Genomic DNA, 25,000 nt, shown 5'->3' with positions numbered 1-25,000 from the left:
TGAAAACGTCGTGTGCAAAGCTGTGCAAACGTTCGCAAGGTTCCGTTTTATATGGAAATGAATTTGAGAGCATGAACAGTTTCGATTTCAATAAAATTTGGGTCGAATTGAAGATGAACCACCCTTATCTTGTCGAGATTATGAACGCAGTGTCTGGCAAAGAGAAGTCCGTCTCAGACACAAAGCGTGAGCTTCAAGTAAAGTACAGTTTTCTGTACTCGATCCTCATGAACGAGAGATGGCACGAACTCAACCTGGTGAAACGTGTGAATACAGTTCTCATCAATGAAGGTGGATGTACCAAAAAGGTAATTCTTAGCTAAAGATATATATAACATTGGATTGTTATCCTTAATCAACTGCTTTAGTCGCACTGTAGTATTTATTATTCACCAGTGCAATCATGCATTGAATACAATCTGCATTTTATCCTCTTAATTATATAAAGCTCTGCAGAAATTTGATCCTTGTGAGGTAGTTTTGTGTTAGGTTGTGATTGTGATTCTAATTGAAAGATCCATTCAGAAATATATTGTGAGTGATAGGATAAGTATAGGTAATTGCTTGACTTGTAGTGGTATTTGGCAATAATACCGCGATTAATATTTCAAAATTGATTATCCAAATACCACGAGCCGCGAAGCGGTGAGTGGTATTTGGATAATTTTGAAATATTACGAGCCGGTATTATTGCCAAATACCACTACAAGTCATGCTATTATTTCTTTATAACAGAAGCCGAGAAATTTTCGGAAACGCACACGAGTCCTTTATTTCGTTACGGTTGAAAAAACAAACACAGGCCAAAAGGAAAAGGCAAAGTAAAAGGTTGTCATGGTAACCTTGTTATACCATCCATTTTTATTCTGTTTTACCACTATTACGCGAAAATAGGGCCATTATCAACCAATCAAAACTCCGAAATTTCTTGGCTTATATTATAAAGTTGTGAAACAGGAGGTTACTGCATGTGCATGTGTAGTTAATTTGCTGTTAATTTCTGATTCCCTTGTAATCCCTAGCTTCAAGAACGACTGAACAAACTTGGTGTGTGCCTATCATCTGGGAGAAGGGACACCCTGCTGAAGCTCTTAGGGGGTCATTTTTCAGACAAAGTGGTTCAGCAAGTAAAGAGAGGTAGTGTGTTCCGAGGCACTGGTGACAACTGGGACCTGAAAATTTTGAAAGGGCACATGAGAAAGGAAATTCAGAATGAGGATCTACACTTATTTGCCAGTAACTTGATTGAGAACCGAATTAACTTCAATCACTTGCCTAATGACAACCCTAAAGGAAACATCAAAGATTTCCCTCGATATAATTTTTCCTTGAATGTTCCTGAATGGAAACGTTATGCAGAATGTGCCACAATTATTTTTGGTAGAATTGTTCTTGAGTTTTTTCCCAAATTTAAGTTTTTGAAATCTGTTATACCAGATCACATTCCTCATGAGTACAGCCAGCAAATGTCACAGAAGTCTACCATAGTAAGTTTGCCAATCATCAATGCAAATGAAGCAAAGTATGATGATTGTGTTCACATATTAAGAACTTATGAAAAGTGGATTGCTGAAATCTATGTTCAAGCAGGGTTGCTAGATGAACTGCCACACACTGACAATCCACTGATTCCCGACGGGCCTGCAGCATCTGGACAGACAAATGCGCACCAACCAGACACCCATGATGATGCAATGAGGGAGATGAAGATTACATTTGCAGGTGATCAGCTCACTCGGGTCAGATTTGCAGGTGCCAAAGATCTGCTATCTGGTTCTCACACAGCAGCTGATCGTTTTGAACATTGCTCACCTTTTAAACCAGTAATGTGGCATACAAAAGCATCCCTTCTGCAGTATTCTTACTCGTTTCTTCACAAAGCTGAGTCTGTGAATCAAGTTGGCACCTTAAAGTACTTCAGAGAGAAGTACAATAGGAGGAATGCTACCCCATCCAAAGTTCTTGACTCCTATGAAGGAAGTGAAGAGTTGTTCCTCAGCGTGGGGAAAGCTTACATCATAACAGCTGCCCTGAACTTTTTTGGGATGTCAGACCTAGAGGACACTCCCTCAGCACATAAATTCCCAGAAAACATTGCACATAAGAGCTCAGAAAACAAGAAGAAGTACTTTGATGATGCTTTTGGAAAGTTCACTGACAAGTTCCTATTACAGAAAGTAGATGTCAATGACTGTGACGATGAAGATGATTATATAAGAAATTATGCCCTTTGTTGTATTTTCCTGGCTACTCTTGTCATGCAGATGAAGGACACTGCAGGGGAGGGAGATGGCAACAGAAATCTCATCAACCAAAAACTTTTGCTGTCAGTTTTCAAGTCTATGGGGGCTTACAGCAAATATGCTATTGAAATGTTTGTGAGTATAGCTCAGATTGAGTGCCTGCTAACCCCACGCTTATCTGAACAGTTCAAATGGGGATTTTTTGTTAACTGGAGGGGTGGTGCCGGAAAGAATATTGAAGATGATTTGGCCCAAGAAATTTCAAATAGATGCAGTAAACACATTGTCCAAAGGCAGGGACCAAACAAGAGTCTAAACTCAATTAGCAAGGTCTGTAAAGCAACTACTGGCATCCATCAGATTGTAGAGCAGTTTGACTCATCTGTGGGCATCCATAAGACATCTGTGCAACATACAATGTGCAACTCACTTAATGATGAGAAAGAAATGGTGAATGACCTATTGCATTTGAATCCTTTTAATCATGTGCCTGGAAGAAGTCATGACAGCTTCCCTGACATTAAAAGGTCTCCCTTAAGGTATTTGAACATTGTTGACTATCATCAGTGGCTGGCCAAACACATGGGAGAATTATCAACCTAGATACTACTGAGGATGATTGTAGTTATTCACTGACTATTGAATCGCCAAATTCTGCACAATACAAGTAGTAATGACGTAACTGACCTCTCTTAGACCCTTATCTTTCAGTTAAGACTAGTGAGCCACTGAATTTCTGCTGAGATCGATATTTATGGGTTACTGACCAAGTGCAAGGTCGTGATGGCTGGGTATTAGCCACTTTCTTTTTTTGTCTTTTTTTTGCATGTTTATGGACTGAGATGGAGTAAAGCTCCATAAACAGATTTCCAGTATCCAGCCATCTTGAAAGAACAGGCTAGGTCAATTTTGGATTTATTACATGGCTTTTAAGGAAGTTTCGTGCAGGACACAGCAGTTAATAACAAGTGGGTTAGAAAGTGCCATCTTGCCTGCTCACCAAGCTAGTTCTATAATTATATCGTTGAATGAAATATATATACCGTAAGACACTGACTTTTAGTTAAAACAGCTGAATCTCTGAATTTAGCAAAATACAAGTAGTAATGCCTTACTTAACATCTCTGGGATCCTGAATTTTTATTAAAGACAAGTGAGCCATTAAATTTCAGCTGAGATGTTATGGCTTTTATGAGGATAGCCAATAACCTGAAACAATAGCAATAACACTACTAGTACTGTGTAGTGTTGTGCTATTCATGGATCATAATCAAAAACTGATAAAACTTAAAGTGATGTGGCAGTTGATCATGCTTGATATATAATCAATTATTTTGGGAAACTGAAAAATTTATTGCAGTCAACTTAGAACAAATAAAACTAGGGTGTTTCCTTTCTCTAGGACCAACATAACAGCAGATTTAATCCATTAATATGTCCTATTAATTGTGTGAATTGTACCTTGTTTACTTGTAGCTTATGAGTTCAATATGGTAAACATTTAGCAAAATCTGCAAGTATCGTGGTAAATAAGAAATCTTATCTTAGTAAATAAGAAATTTATCTTGGTAAATAAGAAATTATTTTCGCTTTTACAATGTGACAAGGTCCTGTTTATAAGGAAAATATGTGGGGTACTTATCAGCAGACTCATCCAATTGTCATTGATGGCTGGTTGGTAAGGACAGTGTGTGTGCTTATTTCCAATGACCTACTACAAAATCTCAGCAGATTTCCAACATTAGTACATGTAATATGGGGTTCACAGATCCTTGTGAAGTTTGTGTACTAACAAACTTTAAAAGGTAAACAATCTGATCAGTACCATGGTAGCAACAGAGATAATTAATATCAAAAGTGACTTTTGGTGTGTGAATCAAGATCTATTTAGAGTTGCCCACAGTATTTACAATTTAAGTTGACTTTCTCACCACATTATTGTGCTCAGACATAGCAAAAAGGAAACAAAGGTAAACAAACTGATCGGTATTGTAGAAACAACAGATATAATCAATATCAATATTGATTTTGGTTTGAATCAAGATACCTTGTAGTAGTTTGCAGTCTTTATAATAAGTACTGATGTTCTAATCATCATCAGAGTTCATTACAGTTCTACACAGAGTAGTGTGCTTGCATATTAGCGAAAAGATCTGAGAGGAACAGATTTCATCCCAGATACCAAAGGTCTTCAATAGGTCTGTTTCTGATTCAATATACTCCACTCCCTCCATAACTTTTGTAACCAGATTGTTATCTACAGAAATGTCAAATAGCATGGAACTCTCTGATGCTGCTTGGGACTCTTGGGCAGAAATTGCACCCCTGATTAATCTTTCAAGGGTAACACTGTTATTGTTGGGCAGTAATCTCACCTTGCTTTTAACAACATGAGGTACATCCTCCTCAGTTATTTTGAACTTTCCATCACATATACAGCAACAGTTATCTTGCTGAACACAAGAGAATCCAAAGTAATCTAGAAGAAGTTTCCTCTGACAGGTGTCTTGTGATTTGCAGTAAGTTTTCATTGATTCTTCTACATGTTTCATATTATTTCCAATATCAGAATTATTGTAGTAGAGTGTAGCACACGATGAAAGTCCTGTGCGACCGGCCCGACCAATTTCTTGCATGTATGCTTCAAGGCTACTTGGTGGTGTTATGTGAATAATGTTCAGCACATAAGGAGCATGAACCCCCATGCCAAGTGCTGATGTTGCAAAGAGCACCCTCACCCTCGAATTTTCTTTCTTTATTTCTGACAAAATATCTTTCTTCATGCGACTTGTTTGGGGGGCATGAAATTGAGCAAACAGTCTTGCAGTGGGTTCTGAAGTTTCTCCAACATACTGCTTGTCTCCCAATATTCTTTCAAATAATCCATAAGCATATCCACAATATTTCAATTTTAAGTAGACAATTGTCATGGGATAGTTTTCTCTTTGAATTGCTAGTTGATTGGCAATTGGCCCAAGGATTTGATCATAACTTTCATCCCCATGGTGGTTACTCCATCGCAATTTCTTATTCAGATATATGTTTACCCGGTTGGGGTTTTGTGCAACAATTTTGCACTCATCTTTTAAACACAGACTTCGCTTCAAGCCCCTCAATAAATGAGGTGGTGCTGTTGCTGTTAGAGCCATTGTGGGTACATTAGGAAAAAAGGCCTTCAACACCGAAAGATCTTTGAAGTCCTTTCTAAATTCTTCACCCCTGAAAAAGAAAAGTAAACCCTGTAATATATATATCTATATCTATAACGTTTTCTTTTGAGTTAACATGTTTCTGTAGAAGTATCTTTTGTATTTCATAATAGCTCCCTCATATGGATGGATGTCTATTAATAACTAAAAAGTATACTGTGTATACTGGTATATTTATTTTATCTTGAATTTATCTTTTAGCAAATGGCTTTATCTCCTTATTTACAGGTTATTTTAGGTTTGGGGGTCAACTTAATATAGAACTTAGGTTCTTCCCTGTTGGCACCTTCTTTGTAATTGTTCAACTAAGAATAGTTCAGTTGTAGGGGCATGGAGACAAAGGTGAACATTCCACTTCTAAATCACAAAGCAATGCATCAAGAATTTGGAAAACTGCATGCCAGAATAAAACCATAGACAATTAATCTTGTTTCCTTGTACTGGCAAATAAATATAGATCAGTGAGCGGTGTAAACGTCACAGGAATCATAGATGAATTAGTTCCTAGAGAAAAATCTATCATACTCTATAAATAGAGAATACAGCAGAATTTCACCGTAAATACAAGTCAGTGCTGCAACCGTGCTTTAATTAGTTTTCCGAGACATAAGCTTATATAGATAATTTACTCTCTGAAACAAATATGAAATGAACAAACAAGAAATTAATAAATTTAGGCACTTACCATAATTCAACGCAGTGTGCTTCATCAACAACACAGGCCACAACATTGTCTTGAAAGACTTTGCTTCCCATCAATTCTCGCCCTTCCTTACTTAATAGAGTCTCTGGATGGGCGAATACGATCGAAGTGTTGCCGTTCACTACATCCTGAGGAAACTTTGTTGTGATCACGGCCACATGCTCGCTTGTTTCTTGTTCATTTCCGAACAAGTTCTCGGCCGTTTCTTTCGCGTTTACAGGTACCTGTAACACATCAGCGGTTATCCTCCGAGCTTTTAAAACTTTCAACTGGTCTTCAATGATGGAATTCAAAGGGCATACTACAATAACTATGTTCTTGGTTGTCTTGACAGGAAAGAAATTCGGTAGAAGGTGAAAAAGAATCGACTTGCCAAATCCAGTAGGTAGGACTCCGATAACATCCTGGCCTTTCAGCACATATTCAAAACACTTCATTTGAAGAGGTTTTAAATTCAATGATGGAAAATTACCTATATTCAAAGAAAATCCGACTCGGCGAAGGACTGACAAAAACTCTTCTGCACTCGGCGGGACCACCATCTTGAATATTTCTGTTAATATATGAATTCAGTACACCCAAGATTTTTGGGTGTTTTGAGATCATGTGACCGGCCGATCCCAGGGCCTTTTCCCGCCCCACCCCCAGCTCCACCCACCAACAAAGGGAAAAGACCCTGGGAACGAGGTTGATCTCAGATCATGGCTACTGGTGGCTTAGGCTCCGTCCGCAATGCTCTGTTAACAGCCAGCTTCTTTGATATCATCGACGATGATGAATTTCTTCTTCTTTATGACGCATACTCCTCAAAACCGATTTTCCCATACTGGAAATTCCCTAGATTCAGTTTAGACGAGTGGAGCGATGTGGAGTGTAAGGGGGAGCTCAGATTTGCAGAAGAAAGATCTGCTAGAATTATGTGAACGTTTTGGCATTCCAGAAAAAATTACTTGCGAACAAAGAACCGTTTGTGGTGGAACGGAGGGTCTGTGCATTTTGTTGAAGAGATTGGCATACCCTTGTAGGTATACAGACATAGTACCCCGCTTTGGCAGGAATCCAACCGAGCTCTGCTTAATATTTAACACCGTGATCGATTTCATCTATGATAATCATAACTATCGACTACGCAGCTGGGATCAGTTCTTTTTGCAGCCTGACCAGCTGCACAGTTATGCAGAGGCTGTGCACCGTCTTGGTGCTTCATTGAGTAATTGTTTTGGTTTTATTGATGGAACTGTGCGTGGGATAACGAGGCCACAAGAAAACCAAAGAGTTATGTACAATGGTCACGAGAGAATCCATTCCATAAAATTTCAGAGTGTTGTGATCCCAAATGGATTAATTGCGAACCTTCATGGCCCCTTTGAAGGGAAACGACACGATAGTACAATGCTCCAGCAATCGGGCATTCTGAATGAGCTGCGGAGGGTGGCATTTCATAATTATGGGGATCCTGTTTGTCTCTATGGGGATCCCGCATATCCTTTGGGCGTACACTTGCAGGCCCCATTCAAAAACATTCAACTCACTCCGCAAATGCTCTTGTACAATACAGCTATGAGTGAAGTAAAAGTTGCAGTTGAGTGGCTTTTTGGTAACATTACAAACTATTTTAAGTTCATTGATTTTAAAAGCCAATTGAATATTAACTTGAGTTCAGTAGGAAAATTTTACATTGTTTGTGCCCTTTTGGAAAATGCATTGACCTGTCTGTATGGGAACATTGTCTCAGGAAAGTTTGAAGTCCAACCACCTTCTTTGCAGGACTACTTCCAATAACTTGACTTGGTCTTATTCTGTATTAAGGCCTATGGAAGAGTTGCACACTCTATCAGCAGAGGTAACTGGTTATGCATTAGCTGACAATAAAAAGATAAAGAAATAATGTTTCTTCAGTTTAGGTGAGGAGCTCCTTAATGCCTTGACTGAATATTTCAAACTGAATAAATCAATACCTCAGTACTTTCATATATTTTTTCAAAACAACTGATCGTGAGTTGCTATAATTTAGAATTATGCATGGTCAAGTCCAAAATCTTACAATAACCTTTTAGTAAGGAACCAGTCAGCTGTCTTGACCAGTCACCTCAAAGAAATGATGAAAATTTCTTTGTGTAACTTGTGAATCAGTCATGAATGGTATTCTTGTACTGTAAAATTTGTCAATCTTATAATGTTAAAGTATTATTAACTGAAGGCAACTCTGTGCCATTTATTGGATGGAAATTTTTTATATGAATGTTGGGATGTAGAAATCTTCATTGGCATGGCTACACATATTCACTCATTACTCTTAGCGGAGGATTACAAATTTCAAAAAATTTGTTGGTAATGACATGTAGATTGAGTGATATTTCTCTTCAGCACAGAAAGTGCAATAATTTTTGTCACTGTTTTTTGGTGATTTTTTCAAAAAGTGTAGATTTTGGTGGCATTACCCATCTTTGTAATTTTAACATTTTTCTTAGTTTTAATCCTTCATTTATTTGGTAGCAGGGTTCATATGAGACCTAGAAACCCCAGAAAGTCATGGAATTTTATGATTTCACCTCCTGGACCTGGATAGTCTTGGAATTTAGGTTTGGCTCCCGGAGAATCATGGAAATTAGTAGGCTTTCAATGAGTGCAAAGCGTTTTTGTTTACCCATCATTCTTGTGTAATTCTTGACTAAGGTTCACTGGAATTTCTTGAAAAGTCAAAATCCTCAAAAGTGTCCAAACCCTGGCCCCAGGGTAACATTTACAGCCACTATATCAATGGTGCGTAGTATACCAATTACTTTAGCAGGTAAACACATTTTGTACTGATTGTATGTAGTACTCTTTGACAGTCTGTTTTGAGGTCAACTGGACACCAATCAGGAACCCCAGTAGCAGGAAATTTGATGAGGTTTCGTAATACATCATTTTGTTTATTTTTACAGCCGTGTGAAATATACGGCTCCATGAAAAAGAAGTTTCAAAGCAGTTGAATCATGTAACACAGGCACCCATTAAATTATTTTGAATTCAACATTAAAAATTGTTCTTTTCCCTTTTTTTATTCACATCACATTTAAATTTACGAAGGCCTGCTGACCAAAACTTTTCTTTCATAAAAATAATTGGCCTTTACCTTTTTTTCAAAAAAAGGTTACATTTCAAACAAAATGTTGTTTCATAATTATACAAAACTCTTAAATTCAAACAATAATGCATAAATGTATTAATTAAAGTTTACTGAAAATTTGTTGATATAATTAATCTCTCTTTGAAAGTTGTTGTGACAAAACTTGCATCATCTGATGCTGTAACATTAGAAATTGTTGTTGTTGCTGATTTTGCTGTTGTTGCTGATGCTGTATTTGCTGTAGCATTTGCCGTTGGAAAAATTTCATTTGCTCATTTTGGGCCTGTATCTGCAACATTAACTGTTCATTTTGAGACCTCTGGGCCTCCCTTTCTTCTCTTCTATCCCTGAATTCTTGCTCTTTTATTTCACGCATGGTGTCTCCCTTTTCTCTTAACCACTCTAATGCCTCTCCTCCTGATCTTCTTCTCTTTTTCTCCCCTTTTCCCTCATCGTTTCTATTTCTCTTTGCCTCTTTTTGGTTTGTCCTAGCCTCTCCATAGCTCTTTCCCTCATCTCTACTGCTTTCTTTTTCTCTCCTTCCACTAATTTCTTCTCTTCATCCCTCTGCCCTTTTTTCATCTCAGACTCCCTTTCCATTACCACCAACTCCTCCAACAGCTTTTCAACTTCAGTCATTTCTTCATCCCCACCACCACTCTCGCTCTCTTCCTCCCTCACTCTTAAGCGCCACTTCTCGGCTAGAATATTATACCGGTCTCTGACTGACCGTGAAATGACGGGCATACCCTCTGCCACAAGGTCAGAAGCAACAGCCTGCCATAGTGCTCCTCTCTCTCTGCTTCCCGCTTTATTGTTTCCGCTTTATTGTTCCCGCTTTTATTGTTATACAAAAACCCCTTCAGCTGCCACAGCTCGCAAGAGTTTCATATCTCTTCCTTCAGTCCACACCGTGATTGATCTGATAACTGACAATCATAAACAAAAGATTCTTAGAAAAGTGGGCATATAAAAAAACCTACTGTCTTAAGCTGGTATAAAGTTACTTGAACATAAAATAAGCTAAAATGCCAAAATATTTGGCGATGTTACTCCTCTAATCTGAATATCGTGTCATCCAGAAAAACACATGGCTGATTAACAATTATTCCACGAGCGCGTGTTGGATATGACATGATAGATAGCCAACTCGGCGCTACGTGCCTCGTTGGCTATAATCATCTCATATCCAACAAGTGCGAGTGGAATAATTGTTTTATTAAAAACGCCCCCAAGAAATTCTTATTTTGGAAGAAGAAACTGGATTTTTTAGCTCCCTTTTGATTTTAAGCTGACGCGTACGCTTACCATATTTGTAGATTATGGTATATTGGCTCATATACCATAATGGCTAAGCCGCTAAAAAGTCTTTAATTGCATTATCCAATGATCCAGTTTTTAATGATTTGCATTATTTTACATTTTCCTTTTCTATCTAGATGCATATTTTTTCGCGTTCGAAATTGCTTGCTAAAAATGTTTACACTTATTTACGAAAACATTAAATTTCATTCTCACTTTTTTTTTGGGCCAGAGCTTTCTGTACTGCTTGCATCCATCGCGGAAACAACGACAACAACAGACTGAAAAAAAATTTGCATCAATTTCAATAAATAAACTGATCAACTTGCTCATGCTGTTTACTAAAATCACATTAGATTTCGCAAGTTTATCTTTCTAAGAGTTGTCAGCGTACCTTTAAAATAAGAAACTGTGTAAGAGACGAACCCACAAAATCGAGAGAAAAAAAACAACAACTGAAATGCGTGACGCTAAGTTTTGATTGCTAATCAATTGATAAATTTCGCTCACATCTGTAAGAAGAAATAGGCCCATGTAGGAGAGCAATTGGACAAAACGCCGTATAAACATTACAGTGAGAAACACCTGGCCTGGAAACTTTTATTTGTATAATTCTAAGAGATTCTCTTACCTCTTCAACCGGTTTTATGAATACAAATTTCAGACGTTTCGATCAGGACGGGAAAACCATCTAAATGCCGTCCTAAACATGTTGCGAGACCGGTAACGCCATCACCGGAAGTCGTGCAAGACTCGTGTCCAGACTATTCCACGCGCTCCGTTCTGAAATGACGTTCCCGTCCTCTTGCTAAATCTCACCAGAGAGCTTAAGCATCAGACGTTTTTGATGTCACGGACGTCAGAATACCGGGGGAGACTGGATCGACAACGACGTTTTAGGCGCGAAATTTTTTACTTGAGCTGGACACCTGCGTCACCACGAACGTGACAGCTGATCACAGCTGTCACGTTTTTGGTCATTGTTTACAAAGGAAATGTGGCCGTAATTTGCAACATGCCGTATTTAAGGGATGTGAGAACATCACTTTTAATCGCTCATGACCAAGGAGTGGTGTCAGATGAGGAACTGTTGCTATTACTGAAAGAGAATTCGTCTAAAAACCCTGAGTTTTCGTACGAAAAATACGCGAGGTTTAGTATCGAGAGTATCGAGGAACCTGAGTGCAAGTCCGAGTTTAGAGTTGGAAAAAAGGACCCTCCACTGCTGGCTGATGCGCTTCGACTACCGGACACCTTCCACTGTAATCAGAGAACCACTGCCGACAAGTTAGAGGGGCTATGTATTTTTCTCAGGCGAATGTCGTTTCCTTGCCGATATAGCGACATGCTCGCACGATTCGGCCGACCGGTTCCTGAACTTAGCATGATATCAAATACGGTGATGAATTATATTTACGATATACATGGTCACAAACTGTGTCAGTGGAATCATGATCTACTGAATCCACGTGACTTCGACACCCACACGGATGCTATATCGAATAAAGGGGCTGCACTACAAAAATTGTTTCGGGTTTATAGACGGAACGATTAGACCGATATGCAGACCCTCGCAACAACAAAGAATAATGTTCAACGGCCACAAAAGGGTTCACTCCTTGAAGTCTCAGTCCGTAACTTTACCAAATGGTTTGATAGGCAACCTGTTTGGCCCAGTTGGTTAGTAAAAGAAATGTATTACGTAATTTTTGGTCTATAGTATTCGTGATGCCAAACACTTCCAGCACGTATGAAATGGTATCTTTGCGAAACTGCATCTCATTTGAAATACAAGTTTCTTTTTTTTCCTAGAAGGTAGAGGGCATGATGCAGGGATACTTGCAGACTCTAAGCTACTCGACAGGTTGGATCAGTATGCATTTTTAATCCATGGGTCTATCAGTTAGTCAGTGAGTCGTTCCATCAGCCAGCCAGTCGGTCAGTCAGACAGCCAGCCAGCCATTCAGTCGGTCAGTCAGACAGCCAGCCAGCCAGTCAGTCAGCCATTTAGTCAGTCGATCAGCCAGCCAGTCAGAGAGCCAGTCAGTCGATCAGCCAGTCAGTCAGACAGCCAGTCAGTCGATCAGCCAGTCAGTCAGACAGTAAGTCAGTCAGTCAGTCAATGAGTCTAACAGACTATCAGTCAGTCAGTCAGTCAATCAATCAGTTCCTCAGTCAGTCATACAAATCGCACTGTGATCACAAATTCAACGCTGAACATTTTTCGTTTCTCCTTCCGTGTTTTCAAAACTTACCATATACTGCTGTTTTTCCGGGCAACACAAGAATAATGAGCTGAAGATTGGCAAAGGTGGATTTCAAATGTTTAAACATGGGCTCAACCTGACACGATAAAACAACACGACAAATCTCTTTCATCTCTTGCACTTCAAACAACTTCCCGTCCTTCAAGAATAATTTTATTAACCAAAGAACGAGTGCCGTGTTTACATAAGCAAGTTTCTATGCAATTGTCTTTCATTGTTTCATTAAGGAGATACGGGAAATTCTCCTTCCCTGATAGCCTGAGTTTGCGTCTCAAACTGTTTTTCTTTTCCAGAGTTCTCCTCGCCTTTCAAGATAGATAAAGACAATTGAAACACTCCAAGTATGTTTTCAACTGAAACCAATAAAATTAACTCTTGAAACGATACACAAAACTGATATCAAGACACTAAAGAACTTTGTCTTTGAATTTACAAATTCTCTTAACGCTAATCTAAGTAAATCTCTCACGACGTTGAGGAGAATTTTGAAGTTGAGCTACTCACATCCTCGGCTTTCTTAGCGTATTTACAGAAGCACGGTTCAGATTTGATTGGCATCCCAGTTTCGCTGCTAATCCTCATCAGTTGATGGGCGAAGTTTTTCAATACTCTGTCGCTGACTTCTCGTGGGTCGACAAAGCAAGCTATTGCCCACACTTTAATCTCAATGCCGTGAAACAGTTGCTTTCCTCTCATGTCCCATGCTCCTGGAAAGCGAAGCATGAAAATGAAAGTTAGACGATGCAACAGTATAAAAATACTCACAGGCAATTGAGAATAGTTTTCTACCAAGCGAAAGGAATATTTACTTTTTTTTGCATGATAATGAGAATTATCAAGGCCTTTTCCTGTGTCATCCACGTAACAAAAATTTGGGTAATGATTTTTTTTTTCGCCATCAGATAAAGACTTAGACGTGAATAACCGTTTTTTCCTCTTTCCACCGCTGCTGCTGTCATTGTTCTGTCTAAAGTCGTCTTTATGTCGAAGTACAGCATTCAATTCCAACAACACTAGGGTTAGACAATCCTGTTTTGTGATTAAAAAGGCAAACGGACGCACCAGCCGGCTGAAGAATGAACTAAAAAACTCTTCAGAAAATATCCGACTTCACCTGGGTACAGCCTTTAAATTGATTCTTCATTATTACCACCATTAAGTGATTTTTCACAAAATTGTTCACTGTACCTTGTTTTGGGGAAATTTTCAGTTTGTCCTAAGAAGAAATTAATATTAAATTCGATAAATACCAAAAAGAGTGATACGCAATAAGTTCATTTAACGAAAGCTCTGTAAGGGATACATGAAAAATACCGTGCAATAATGAATATTGCCAAATTTCAGACCTCTATCTCCATGGAAAAAAATGTTATTTAAAATTTTGAAGTTTCTTCTCCCTGTGGGAGACGCTCTGGGCAAATGATTAGTGCATTGGACTTCGGGTCGAGAGGTCTGGGTTCGAGTGCCTTTACCAGCCCACGCTTGTTAGAGGGGTGAATAACGCTACCCACTAGATAAATCTCTATCAAGCAAGGCATGCACGAAATTGCACCGAGTACAGTCGCTAATGCGACTAAGATTACCGTGCTGGCGATCAAGATTCCAAAATTAGTCGCCAAGTTGGCGACCAGAATTCTTTGGATTTGATAAATCTTACCTTAAAGTATTTTGCAACTAAATAAAGCCTTGAAGTAGATGAATGAAGGCTAAAAGTTTCTAAAGAAACTGTGGTGCTGCGTCGGTGGGGGTAACAAGGTAATTTGGTTATATCAACTCAGTTGAAACTTTAAATTGGCCACCGTAACGAATAAAAAAGCTGACGTTTCCAGCGTTACCCCTTCGTCAGAGCGAATTGAGGAATTGCGGGTTGTATTGTAATTAAAGTGTCTAGCAACTGGTTTTGATGCGTCCTCGTCATTCCTTTCTACGTCGCGAAGGTGTTCTCGGAATCGGTCACCCAGTCGTCTTCCTGTTTCGCCGATGTGTAACTTTTTGCAATAAGTGCAAGCTATGATATAGATTACGTTGGCGGAGGTGCTCGTGAAGTGATCGGTGATCTTTGTTATCATAGTGATCATAGATCGGTGATCTATGTAATAGAAGTGTTGTAGAAGGATGTAGCAACGTGCAAAATTTGCAAGAGGGTATCGCGCTTCATACATTCCTCATACAACACACCTAGTCGGCATATTTCGGACAATATTGACCACAACCTTCCCAAACAAGTGAAAATGTGTGAAATGCAGACTTTCGTGTTCTCGATTTGACGTCACATTACCCGCTAGAGCCATTCCTCTTTAAACTCGGTCGTGGGGCAAGATGGCGGCCGATTTTCCGTATTTTGACTTGGCACAGAAAATTAAAGATTTGAGCAAATTAAAAAATTTTGCACAAAAATACTTTAAAAAATAAGCTTATTTCGTTAAACGAAAAAAAATTTTTGGGTTTAGGTGCACTTTAAGACTTTACCCTCGTCCCTTTTTATTCTTCTCCATTATTTTCCATCCTGTTTATTCTTACCCTTTTGATTATTTTCTTTCCCATCAAACCGTTATCTGAGTTCGAAAGCTTTTTAAAAAGCATTTCAACATCTTCAAAACGGATCTAACTTAAAAAAGGGAAAATTAACGTTACTTCAGTTACCTTTCCGCCATACTGCAGCTTAGGTGCTTGCAGCACCCGCCCTTGAAGTTCCACCATCTTGTCTTCTATCGAGATTCCAAAATCCTTGACATATTGGTCATTGTTGAAGTCAGCTTTCCTGATCTGAGGTTGTAAGTGAGCGGAAATTACAAAAATGTCAGTCATTGGTTACAAAGAGCTTCAATGAATAGAAATACTGGAATAAAAATCCAGAGACCTCGGTTCTCACCCTTGTAAAGGTAATGTGTTTGTTTTCTTTGAGTGAGGCTCGCAATAGGGTATAATCACGCGTTTTTCAGTTTAAACACGGCACGCAGAACGCAGTGCCGAAAGCGTTAAATTTGTGGCGGGAAGATGAAATGCCTCTGCCTTCTCCTGCAATATTCTGTAACGCGCTATTTTACTCTGCCATCTACTTCGCACTATGAGCATACATAATGATTTACAACACCACTGAACGGGATCGGGGAAAAGGCTATGCTGGCAAATTAGAAATATTCGCTATTGATGCTCGATATTCCCTCACCAGATTTAAGATCTCTTGTTCTCTCTCCGGAGCACTCTTTGCTGTTGTTTTTATCATCATAGATGTTTGTTTATCGCTCAATTTCTTGATGCAACGCTGACCTGCCACAAGGTTACAAACTTCAATGGGAAGGTAAGTGTGTTTTTGCTCTTGCCCAACTTGAAGGCATGGCAGGTGAGGGTATCTACACGAACACAACAACAAAGAAATGAGACGAACAGGAGAAAAGACACAAAGGTTGGTAGATTGATACGCTCGAATCTGTATCAAAAAGTTGAGGGTGAGAACTGGCCTGACCACTGTGTTGTGTTCTTTGGAAAAACGCTTCACTGCCTCTTTCCAACCAGAGGTACAATATATGTAACTTCATGCAATTTCATGATATCATTTTGCTCTTATGTCATTTTACCAGATAAAGACAACAGCACGTGCGAGATGTAATGGTAATACACTGTAGTAGAGAGCAGATATGGACGGAAAGTGGAGCAACAAAATGGCCGCACGAAACAAACTTTTAAGCAATTCAAATTTTTATCGTTGGCCGCAGAGAGCACTTAAATCGTTTTATTTTCGCTGTGTTTGTCGTGTTTTCGCAAACGCTTTAAGGGATGGATGCAATGCTCAGAGGAGGCCGTGGGAAGTATTTTGAAAACTCGCCGCCAAAATAGTACAAAATGAAAAGTGGAAAATTGACTTGGAAAAATTATGAGTCGTAATAACAGCAATATAAGTGATAAAAGTACTGCGTTACTTACTTAAGCCGTCTTATATGTTTTTCTTGAAAATATCTTGCCACTGTGATCTCACTGGGCTGACCTGTTTCCATTTGTTGTAGAGGAAACTTCAAAGTTTGTGCAGATAACTTTGTTACATTGATGACACGATACTTTCTCTTCATTGATCCACAGTGGGTTATCTCTACCTTGAGGCCTGGTAACGAGAAATCAAAACAGATACAGTTAGAAATCACATTTATAAGACTCTTAGTAAAAGTAAATCTTGAAAACCTTTGTCCATTCACTAACACTCAGAGTTCTCATTAAGTGCCGGCAGCCGGCTAAAAAACCGGCTACTTTAAATTTAGAGCCGCCTACTTTTCGGTGATAAGCTTGCCTCCTTATTTTGTATCTACACGTAGATTTCAAAGTTAAAAGTCGCGTGAATCGAACGAGTAATACTTGAAAGGCGTTTTCAGCTGCAAAACGTATTACGCAATGCCAATGCGCGCCTCCTACCTTCTGCGAAATTCCGCTGACCGGTGTTTGTTGTCAACAAGTGCGATGTGACGTTTGGCGTGTTAGAAGAAGGCAGGAATTCTTATTATGTAATAAATTATAGAGTACCCATGAGTAAAAGAAAACCCACTTCAAGCCAGCCTGAAATAGATCGATATTTCTGTAAATCACGAAGAACGGAAAGCCAAGTAGATGAAGGTGAGAAAACAGCCAGTGATAGCGATCGGCAAACACCAGCGATTCCCACGACGAGCAATTTAGCAGCACGTGTTGATGAAAATGGGAAAGCAGCCGGTGATGTGGGCAATCGGCAAACACCAGCGATTCCCAAGACGAGCAATTTAGCAGCACGTGTTGATGAAAATGGGAAAGCAGCCGGTGATGTGGGCAATCGGCAAACACCAGCGATTCCCACGATGAGTGATTCAGCGGCACGTGTTGATGAAAATGGGAAAGCAGCCGGTGATGTGGGCGGTCGGCAAACACCAGCGATTCCCACGATGAGTGATTCAGCAGCACGTGTTGATGAAAATGGGAAAGCAGCCGGTGATGTGGGTAATCGGCAAACACCAGCGATTCCCACGACGAGGGATTCAGCAACACGTGTTGATGAAAGTGAGAAAACTGCCGGTAACAGCGATCGACAGACACCAGCGATTCCCATTACGAGTAATTCAGCAGCATGTGTTGATGAAGGAGACAAAACAGCCGAAAGCACAAACATCCATCCTCTGTTGCCACAGGTACAGTGTGAAGCGTTGATTAAAGAGTTTTTCACTCAAGGTAAACTTCACAACTACTATACCTGTTTCAACAAATGTTCAAAACTCACTGAGCAGGAATTGCAAAGAATCAAGCCTAAGAAGTTTAACCATGACTGGGTGGAAAAAATCGACAACTGGTGGCTTTGCTGGGGAACGAATGTTTTGTATCATTTGTAAAAAAAAATGGAGTTACAAATCCCTACAATAAAACTGACAAATTTTCTGAAGTAGCGTCTGACCGATTCAAGTCAGATGTTATTGAAACGCACAGGAAGTCAGGGCGTCATAAGAGTGCTTTAGAAGCAGAGATGATCTCAAGAATGTCTGTTTTCCACAAAGAGTTTGTCGAGAAAAAAGAAACCGAAATATCAGTCTTAGAGAAAGCCTTTTCAACAGCTTATTTTGTAATGAAAGAGTACTTGCCAAACAGAAAATTCTTCCCACTTATTAATTTTATAACAAATGTGATAGGGGTGGCTGAAATCAAATACTTTCAACATAGATCTGAAGGGTCTTTGACTGAAATCTTCTTGACAATTGGAAATGTTGTAAAAGAACTTACTTTGAAGAAGGTTAGAGCAGCAAGCTGTTTTGGATCAATGACTGAAGAGATGACAGATGTTAATGTCACCTCTCAGTTAATAAATTTTGTCCAGTATTTTTGCACTCAAAGTGAAACAGTCGAGACAAGTTTTCTTTCTGCCCAGAATGTGCTAAAAGAACATGACGCAGCTACTGCACAGGCAATCTATGACTTGCTCAAAGAGGAGCTTCTCTCATCACAGTTAGGCATAAAAAATTTGATGGGGCTGGCAACAGATGGTGCATCTGTCATGGTAGGCACAGGAGAGGGTGTAACTTCTAAACTAAAGCGAGATAATCCATGCAACATTGCTATACACTGTGTATGCCGCAGGTTAGCTCTTGCATGTACTGATTCTAATGAAGACACCAAATACATTCAAGATGTATCTGACATACTAAGACAAACGTGGAAGCATTTTGAGAACTCACCCAAGCGAATGGCATTATTGATGAAAGTACTAACAAATGTGAATGAAGTGAGAGTGATCTGAACCAAAGGCACGAAGGTGTTGGCCTAAAAACTGAAAAAAGCTTGCAAAACTAGATGGCTAAGCTTTGACAAATCAGTAGAAGCTATGAAGCAACAGTACTGTGGTGTAATACAAACACTGCAAGAGTTAGATAGCATACACAATGACGCCACAGCAGCTGGCCTTTTAAAGAAGATGAAGAATGCAAAGTTTATTGGAGCATTGTACATTTTAGCAGAGGTTCTTCCAGTTCTTTCAAGTCTTTTCCACACATTTCAAAGAAGCAACATAAATTTCTCCCTTATTTAACCACAAATCAAAGCAACCAAACAACATTTGAACAGAATTGTTGAGGATGACATCCCTATGGACAAACTACAAGCAGATGTCGATAGCTTTACAAATCTTGGATGTGATATCACATTTCCCCCCACCTCGTATCAACAAATGCAAAGCCTTACACAAAAGTATGTAGCAGCTCTATCAAATAATTTGGATCAAAGATTTGTTTCAAGCTCTGTTATTAGTGCCCTCAGTATCTTTGATCCAGTAAATGCGCCAGCATATGAAGCTGATGGTTTTCAAGAGTATGGACATTCCAGTGTCAACATTTTAGCCAAACACTTTTTCCAGATTGAAACAGAAGAAGTCCAAAAGCTAAAATCAGAGAAGCTTCTAGCAGAGTGGTCTCATCTGAAATACCATGTGAATGATAACATTAAGAAGATGATTCCAATAGAAGTGAAGTCTGGTTAAAGTAGAACCACCACTACAGAATGGTTTCTTCTTCATCTCCTTGAGAATAAATCTTCCTTTGTTACATTCTTCCCCCTCCTTCTCTACATTGCTGAAGTAGTTGTCAGTTTGCCAGTCAGTAATGCGTGGCCAGAGAGGGGTGCCAGTGCAGTAAAGAACGTTAAGACTCGTCTAAGAAGCAGGCTCCAAAATGACATGCTGCAAGCCATACTAGCTGTGGGATTAAATGGACCAGGTGTCCAGAGCTGCTTTCCTGTTGTAAAGGAAGCTGCCAGAGTCTGGCTTGAGGCAAAGGAGAGAAGAAAACTTCCAAAGGTACCAAAGTCAGATAATCCTACTTCAGAGCCATCTCAGGTGATTGTCCAGTGTGAAACAAAGGAGATGGGAATGCAATGTGAAAGGGAGGAGACAATTGCTGTTCAGAGTGGTACAGCTGCAGATAGAGAGCATGAGGAAAATGTAAATGAGGAAGTTCTAGAGGCCCTTAATCTGCAATCAAAAGGTTCAGAGAGTGACACTGACTGTGACTGTGACTCCGCTTTTGGATCTGACAACGATGACTTGGCATTTTAGTTCTTTCTAACATGGCCAAATGCTGAGTCAAGCTAACTCTGTGTTAATAATTGTTTCAACTACTTTTGAGAGAATGAAACTAATTCAAATCAATACACACAAACAGTGACAAAAGGAGTTTCTATTTATATATTTTCTGTCTTGAATGGCCTTGACGTTCTACAAAACCTTTACTTTAATGTACTACTGCCCTTTTTGGGATGTAGTCTGGTCCCATTATAAGGATTCCAAGAAAAGAAAGATGTTCAGTAAAATTTATGGTTGTTTCTAATAAATAATTATTTCTTAAAACCAAATTTGCTTTCCAAAAGGCTCAAAATGGCAAATCTAACCTTCTATATTTTGAAGTTTTTCGGAGGGGGGAGGGAAGGGGGCATGCTGCAAGACCCCCGTAGAGGCTCGTGCCAGTGGTACTCGCTTCTCTGACCGCCTACTTTTACATTTCAGCCATCTGCATCAAAACTTATCGAGAACCCTGACACTTAAAGGACTGAATGCACTCCCACATGTGCGAGAATGCTTGGATGAGTATAATTTTAATAAGTAAAATCACCCAAGAAATCCATTGATGAACAAAAATGTCTCTAAATAAAGGATTTTAATTCAGAAAATTTATTTGGAAAGATAGCATTCAAATGTTTACCAGATATAAATTTTGGTGATTGATGATTAGAATATAGTGGATTGAACTGATAAAATATAACTAGAGGAGCTACAAATATCATAATCATAAATGAAAAAAATACATGTAAAATGGCATTTTCTTTATGATAACAGTAAAAAAAAACAACAACAACATAACATGGTAAAAATCTTTGAAAGTCAGTCATGCAGTTAAGCTATATTTGTTCAAACTGATATTTATAACATCCATCAGATTTAGAATAGTATACATTCGTTTTTAAACATCTTTTTGACAATTGTATTACCCAACTCTTCTTCAATCATTTATCACCTTTTTGTATGCATAACATAACTTGCTTCATATCTTTTATCTCTTCTTCAATCATTCCTATCAATCTCTACATATCACCTTTTTGTATGCATAACATAACTTGCTTCATACCTTTTATCTCTCGGAGGAATCTGAGTCTTTCTGCATCAGACAATGGTTTTGTCCTTTGAAGATCCTGTTCTTGTTTGCAAAGGATCTCACACATAAACTCTACAACTGGCTGACATTTATAGAAAGCTGTTGCTGAAACTATGATCAAGTCAAAAGGTTTAATTTCTCAGTAACATGGTCAGAGTTTTAGAGATTATTCTCTATCTTGGTACAGCTAATGATCTCAGACAAATCTTTGGTTATATTTGACCCTACTGTTAGTGGAGGCTTCTTTTTATTTTCCCCTTAAACCATTTGACCCTTAACAGTGACTGGCATCCAATTTCTCCTAACACAGTAACCCTGGTACTGCCAAGATCTCCTTAGCAATTCTCCTTACTGTCTGCCATACAATTCTTATGAAGTTAGTTTGGAGAATTTGGTATTGAATCAACATATAATTCCCTTGCTGATGTTTTTCTTTATTCTCATCATTTGTCTGCTTAATATTGTATTGATAATTATAGTAAGGAGAAATTGTCTTGGTCAGTCATGGGAGTGAAAGAGTTAAGGTGGCAAGAATAAAGGAAATGATAACCAGCTTGAGAAGCTCTTGATTTTTTATCAAATTCTCCCTGTCGGCACCTTGAGAAATGAATAGAGAACAGTATGGAAAATATGCATACTGATGTTAGTGTGTAAAATATTAACTCTTCCAGTTATCAACAGAAAATTACAGCGTCACAAGATTTTTGTGCTACAAAAACTTAAGACACTAACAAATGATTTCCTCATATAATCCTGCCTTGACTCCAAAATACTACATCAAAATACAACACCAAAATAATACATCAGCAGTATGTATATGGTTTATTTTGACACTCCTGCTGCAAAGTGTACATCATTGCACTAACCATCAATGTTAAGCATCATCTTCCACTGAGATGGTTGGACACTCTGATGAAAGCCAAACCAGACCTCACACCCACTCCCCAAGGGATGGTAGTAATCTTCAGGAGGCGAGAAGAAAGATCTTCCAACAGGTATATACTTCATGGATGGCAAATGTCTGAAAATCACACCAAAAACTTGTAAAGTCTCAGATGGAATTTGATTGTGTTTTCCTTCCAATGCTTGTTCCAATGCAAATAAGCTGACTTGTGCAACCCACTTGACTGTAACCTAAACCAAAATCAAATTTTATTACATGACTCGGGCAGGCAGAGGGCCAATAACTAAAATCAAACAATCAAAATGCTCTATTGCCAGTCCAATATTCTCTAAGTATTAGACCGGGCACTATCCCAAATGGTCCCGAATGATACCACACTTGTGCCCCTTTGAACTTCAGTCGTATAATAAATCTCTTATTAACCAAGCTTGCTCGGGACCGTACTGGAAGAATATCGGCCCTCGGTTTCTTTTGTGGGGACCTCGCTGCACTCGGTCCGTACTGTCAAGACCTCAGGCCAATATTCTCCCAGTATGGCCCTCGCGCTTGGTTAATAAGATATATGTTGTGCATATCGTCTACAATAAAACAGCTGAGGCCAATTAAACCTTGTACCTGTATACAGTACATTACTGTTTCTATGCTGATAGGTACCTTTATAAGTTGTACAACTCCCCCAAATTCTTAACTTCTTGTCTTTAAACTTCAAATCCTTCACTGCCAAACTTTCACACTCATTATCATACCTGTAATTCTGCCACAGATTTTTTATTCTGCAAACGCAGAATCTCTGAGAATCTTTTAAAATACCTTTCATGCTAACAATATCTCAGAGTTAATATATTTTCCATTTATATTTTCACTAAGTATCTGCATAACAATGTATCAATTTTGTAAAGAGAAACAATTTGGTGGTCGCCTCTGGGAGAAAAATATTTTCATCCAGAAACACTACTCCAAGATGGCCGAAACCTGTTGAGTGCCGAGTATGACCTATAAAAGAAGCTACTGTTCTATTAATTACGACACAGATTTTGATAAAGCTCAGTGGAAGACATGATCATAAAAAATTGTCATTTTTGATAATGCTGTACAGCTGTGATTATAAAGTAAAGCAACTTGACAGAATTTATAGCAATACAAAAATTTGAAGCTATATTCAATTGATTTCCAAGACCAGACTTGTTTCTTACCTTAAAGACCTTGTCTTTACTGTTCTCAGTTGGAAGTGTTACTTCAAAATCAATCTGAAATTTTCAGTATCTTAAATCAAAGTAGTTGAGGCAGAGCAAAGTTCAGCAAAATTCACCATTTTAGGATAAAATAATTATTATAATACTGAGAGATTTTTATAGCACCATATCCACGGGCTTTTTGGGCTTTGGCCAGACTGCATTGAGGCATTTACAATTTTTTTGAAAAAAATCTTTCCAGATGCCCCCCATCAACCCCCCCCCCCCCACCCCACTCCACCCCACCCCATTTCCCTTGGCAATATAAGAAGACAAAGTAAAGACAGTTGAAAACAAAATAAATTTAGTTTATATGATCACAAACATACATCATGTGTGTTTGTGACCAAAATAGTTGCAAGTTTCTATGTAAACATCACACTTACTGGTTTTCTTCCAATCTGTAAAGCTTTACTGCTGTAGAGGTTTTTTCTTCCATCGAAAACAGGCCTTTCACCCTCAAAAACTTTGTGGTACGCATTCACCATTGCTTCTACGACATCTCGGTTTACCCGTCTTGGACACTTATCGGGAGATATGCTAAGATCGTAGTGATGTATGTCACCTTTGGGAAGGCGAACTTGAAAAAAATTTGTTCTGAGAGCAATTGGTTTTCCCACTGTTCCAAAGTTAGGTCTTTTTGGTGGAGCAAAATCTCCTCTGACATGATTGGCTGTAAACATAAACACGAGTTACAACAGGAAAAATTAAATAAAAAAAAAACAAAACAAATGTTGCAGGGCTTATGCTGTTTAGCAAAACCAACTGAAATGAAAATGGAACCAGGTGAGATCTAAAGAAACTAAAGGGATGATGTCGATATATCTTCTAACAAGGTAAAAATAACTTTCGCAAGGATTTTGGAGTAATTGTTGATTAATAATAAGGATTTTCATTGCTAATTTTAAACCTCATTAAAACAATTTCCCAAAATAATAATTTTATGAGAGATACTATTTTGCGCAATGAACTATTTTACCTTTCAGAAACGTCTTCCTTTTTGGGTCACAAAAATACCTTTAAAGATTACATTTAAGTATATTGGAAATAATTACCGGTAAGCTACACTGGGAAAAGGCCTTTTTAGAACTGATGTTTTTAAGTTTTCTTTTATTTTAATTGTATTGTAGACCTCTGAAATTGCCTTCCACTACACATTAGAATGATTGAATCTTTCTCATCACTTAAGAACAGTTATTAATAAATTTTATTATAACAAATTTAATGCAAATAAGGATAGATTTTTATAATTTATTAATAATTATTGTCATGTTAATTATACTATTTGAGCTACTATGCAATATATTGTATGTAATATATATTTTTTTAATTTTTAATTGAGGCAGTTTAGTTTTACAAGGAATCTTCGAATTCTGTATAAAC

At 38.5% G+C, this 25,000-nt stretch overlaps 3 protein-coding genes and 3 pseudogenes across 4 annotated transcripts in view; 3 read left to right on the top strand and 3 right to left on the bottom strand.

Moving 5' to 3' along the window:
* The window catches only part of LOC148740225 (uncharacterized), a 5,275-nt gene extending 986 nt beyond the window's left edge, over window positions 1–4,289 (top strand). Inside the window, exons 1-2 of the mRNA XM_088748397.1 lie at window positions 1–308; window positions 1,023–4,289. The exon at window positions 1–308 is cut by the window's left edge and continues 986 nt beyond it. Of these exons, the coding sequence (XP_088604523.1) occupies window positions 1–308; window positions 1,023–2,846 (2,132 nt within the window). The 3' untranslated portion in view covers window positions 2,847–4,289. The remainder of the gene's footprint in view (window positions 309–1,022) is intronic.
* Window positions 1–25,000, bottom strand: part of LOC111346142 (uncharacterized) — a 45,127-nt gene that overhangs the window by 10,199 nt on the left and 9,928 nt on the right. Inside the window, exons 3-12 of the mRNA XM_088749650.1 lie at window positions 24,004–24,290; window positions 23,579–23,632; window positions 22,348–22,615; window positions 21,455–21,592; window positions 16,761–16,935; window positions 16,006–16,189; window positions 15,480–15,602; window positions 14,025–14,052; window positions 13,341–13,543; window positions 12,825–12,912 (exon numbers count right to left, since the gene is read on the bottom strand). Of these exons, the coding sequence (XP_088605776.1) occupies window positions 12,825–12,912; window positions 13,341–13,543; window positions 14,025–14,052; window positions 15,480–15,602; window positions 16,006–16,189; window positions 16,761–16,935; window positions 21,455–21,592; window positions 22,348–22,615; window positions 23,579–23,632; window positions 24,004–24,290 (1,548 nt within the window). The remainder of the gene's footprint in view (window positions 1–12,824; window positions 12,913–13,340; window positions 13,544–14,024; window positions 14,053–15,479; window positions 15,603–16,005; window positions 16,190–16,760; window positions 16,936–21,454; window positions 21,593–22,347; window positions 22,616–23,578; window positions 23,633–24,003; window positions 24,291–25,000) is intronic.
* Window positions 4,106–6,716, bottom strand: LOC148740224 (ATP-dependent DNA helicase Q1-like). The gene is made up of 2 exons (XM_088748410.1): window positions 6,138–6,716; window positions 4,106–5,462 (listed from the first exon to the last, which is right to left on the bottom strand). Exons 1-2 carry the CDS (start codon window positions 6,695–6,697, stop codon window positions 4,331–4,333), a joined length of 1,692 nt encoding a protein of 563 aa, XP_088604536.1. The 5' UTR covers window positions 6,698–6,716; the 3' UTR covers window positions 4,106–4,330.
* LOC148740223 (uncharacterized) lies at window positions 6,795–9,194 on the top strand (annotated as a pseudogene).
* On the bottom strand, window positions 9,393–10,127 carry LOC148740222 (uncharacterized; annotated as a pseudogene).
* LOC148740221 (uncharacterized) lies at window positions 10,678–12,476 on the top strand (annotated as a pseudogene). The gene is made up of 2 exons (XR_015996753.1): window positions 10,678–12,249; window positions 12,382–12,476. The product of XR_015996753.1 is annotated as an uncharacterized LOC148740221 (transcript).

The sequence above is a fragment of the Stylophora pistillata genome, chromosome 2, assembly GCF_964205215.1.
Source record: "Stylophora pistillata chromosome 2, jaStyPist1.2, whole genome shotgun sequence".
Taxonomy (NCBI): Eukaryota; Metazoa; Cnidaria; class Anthozoa; order Scleractinia; family Pocilloporidae; genus Stylophora; species Stylophora pistillata.
Note: the sequence above shows the minus strand (reverse complement) of the source record. Positions and strands in the feature narration are given on the sequence as shown.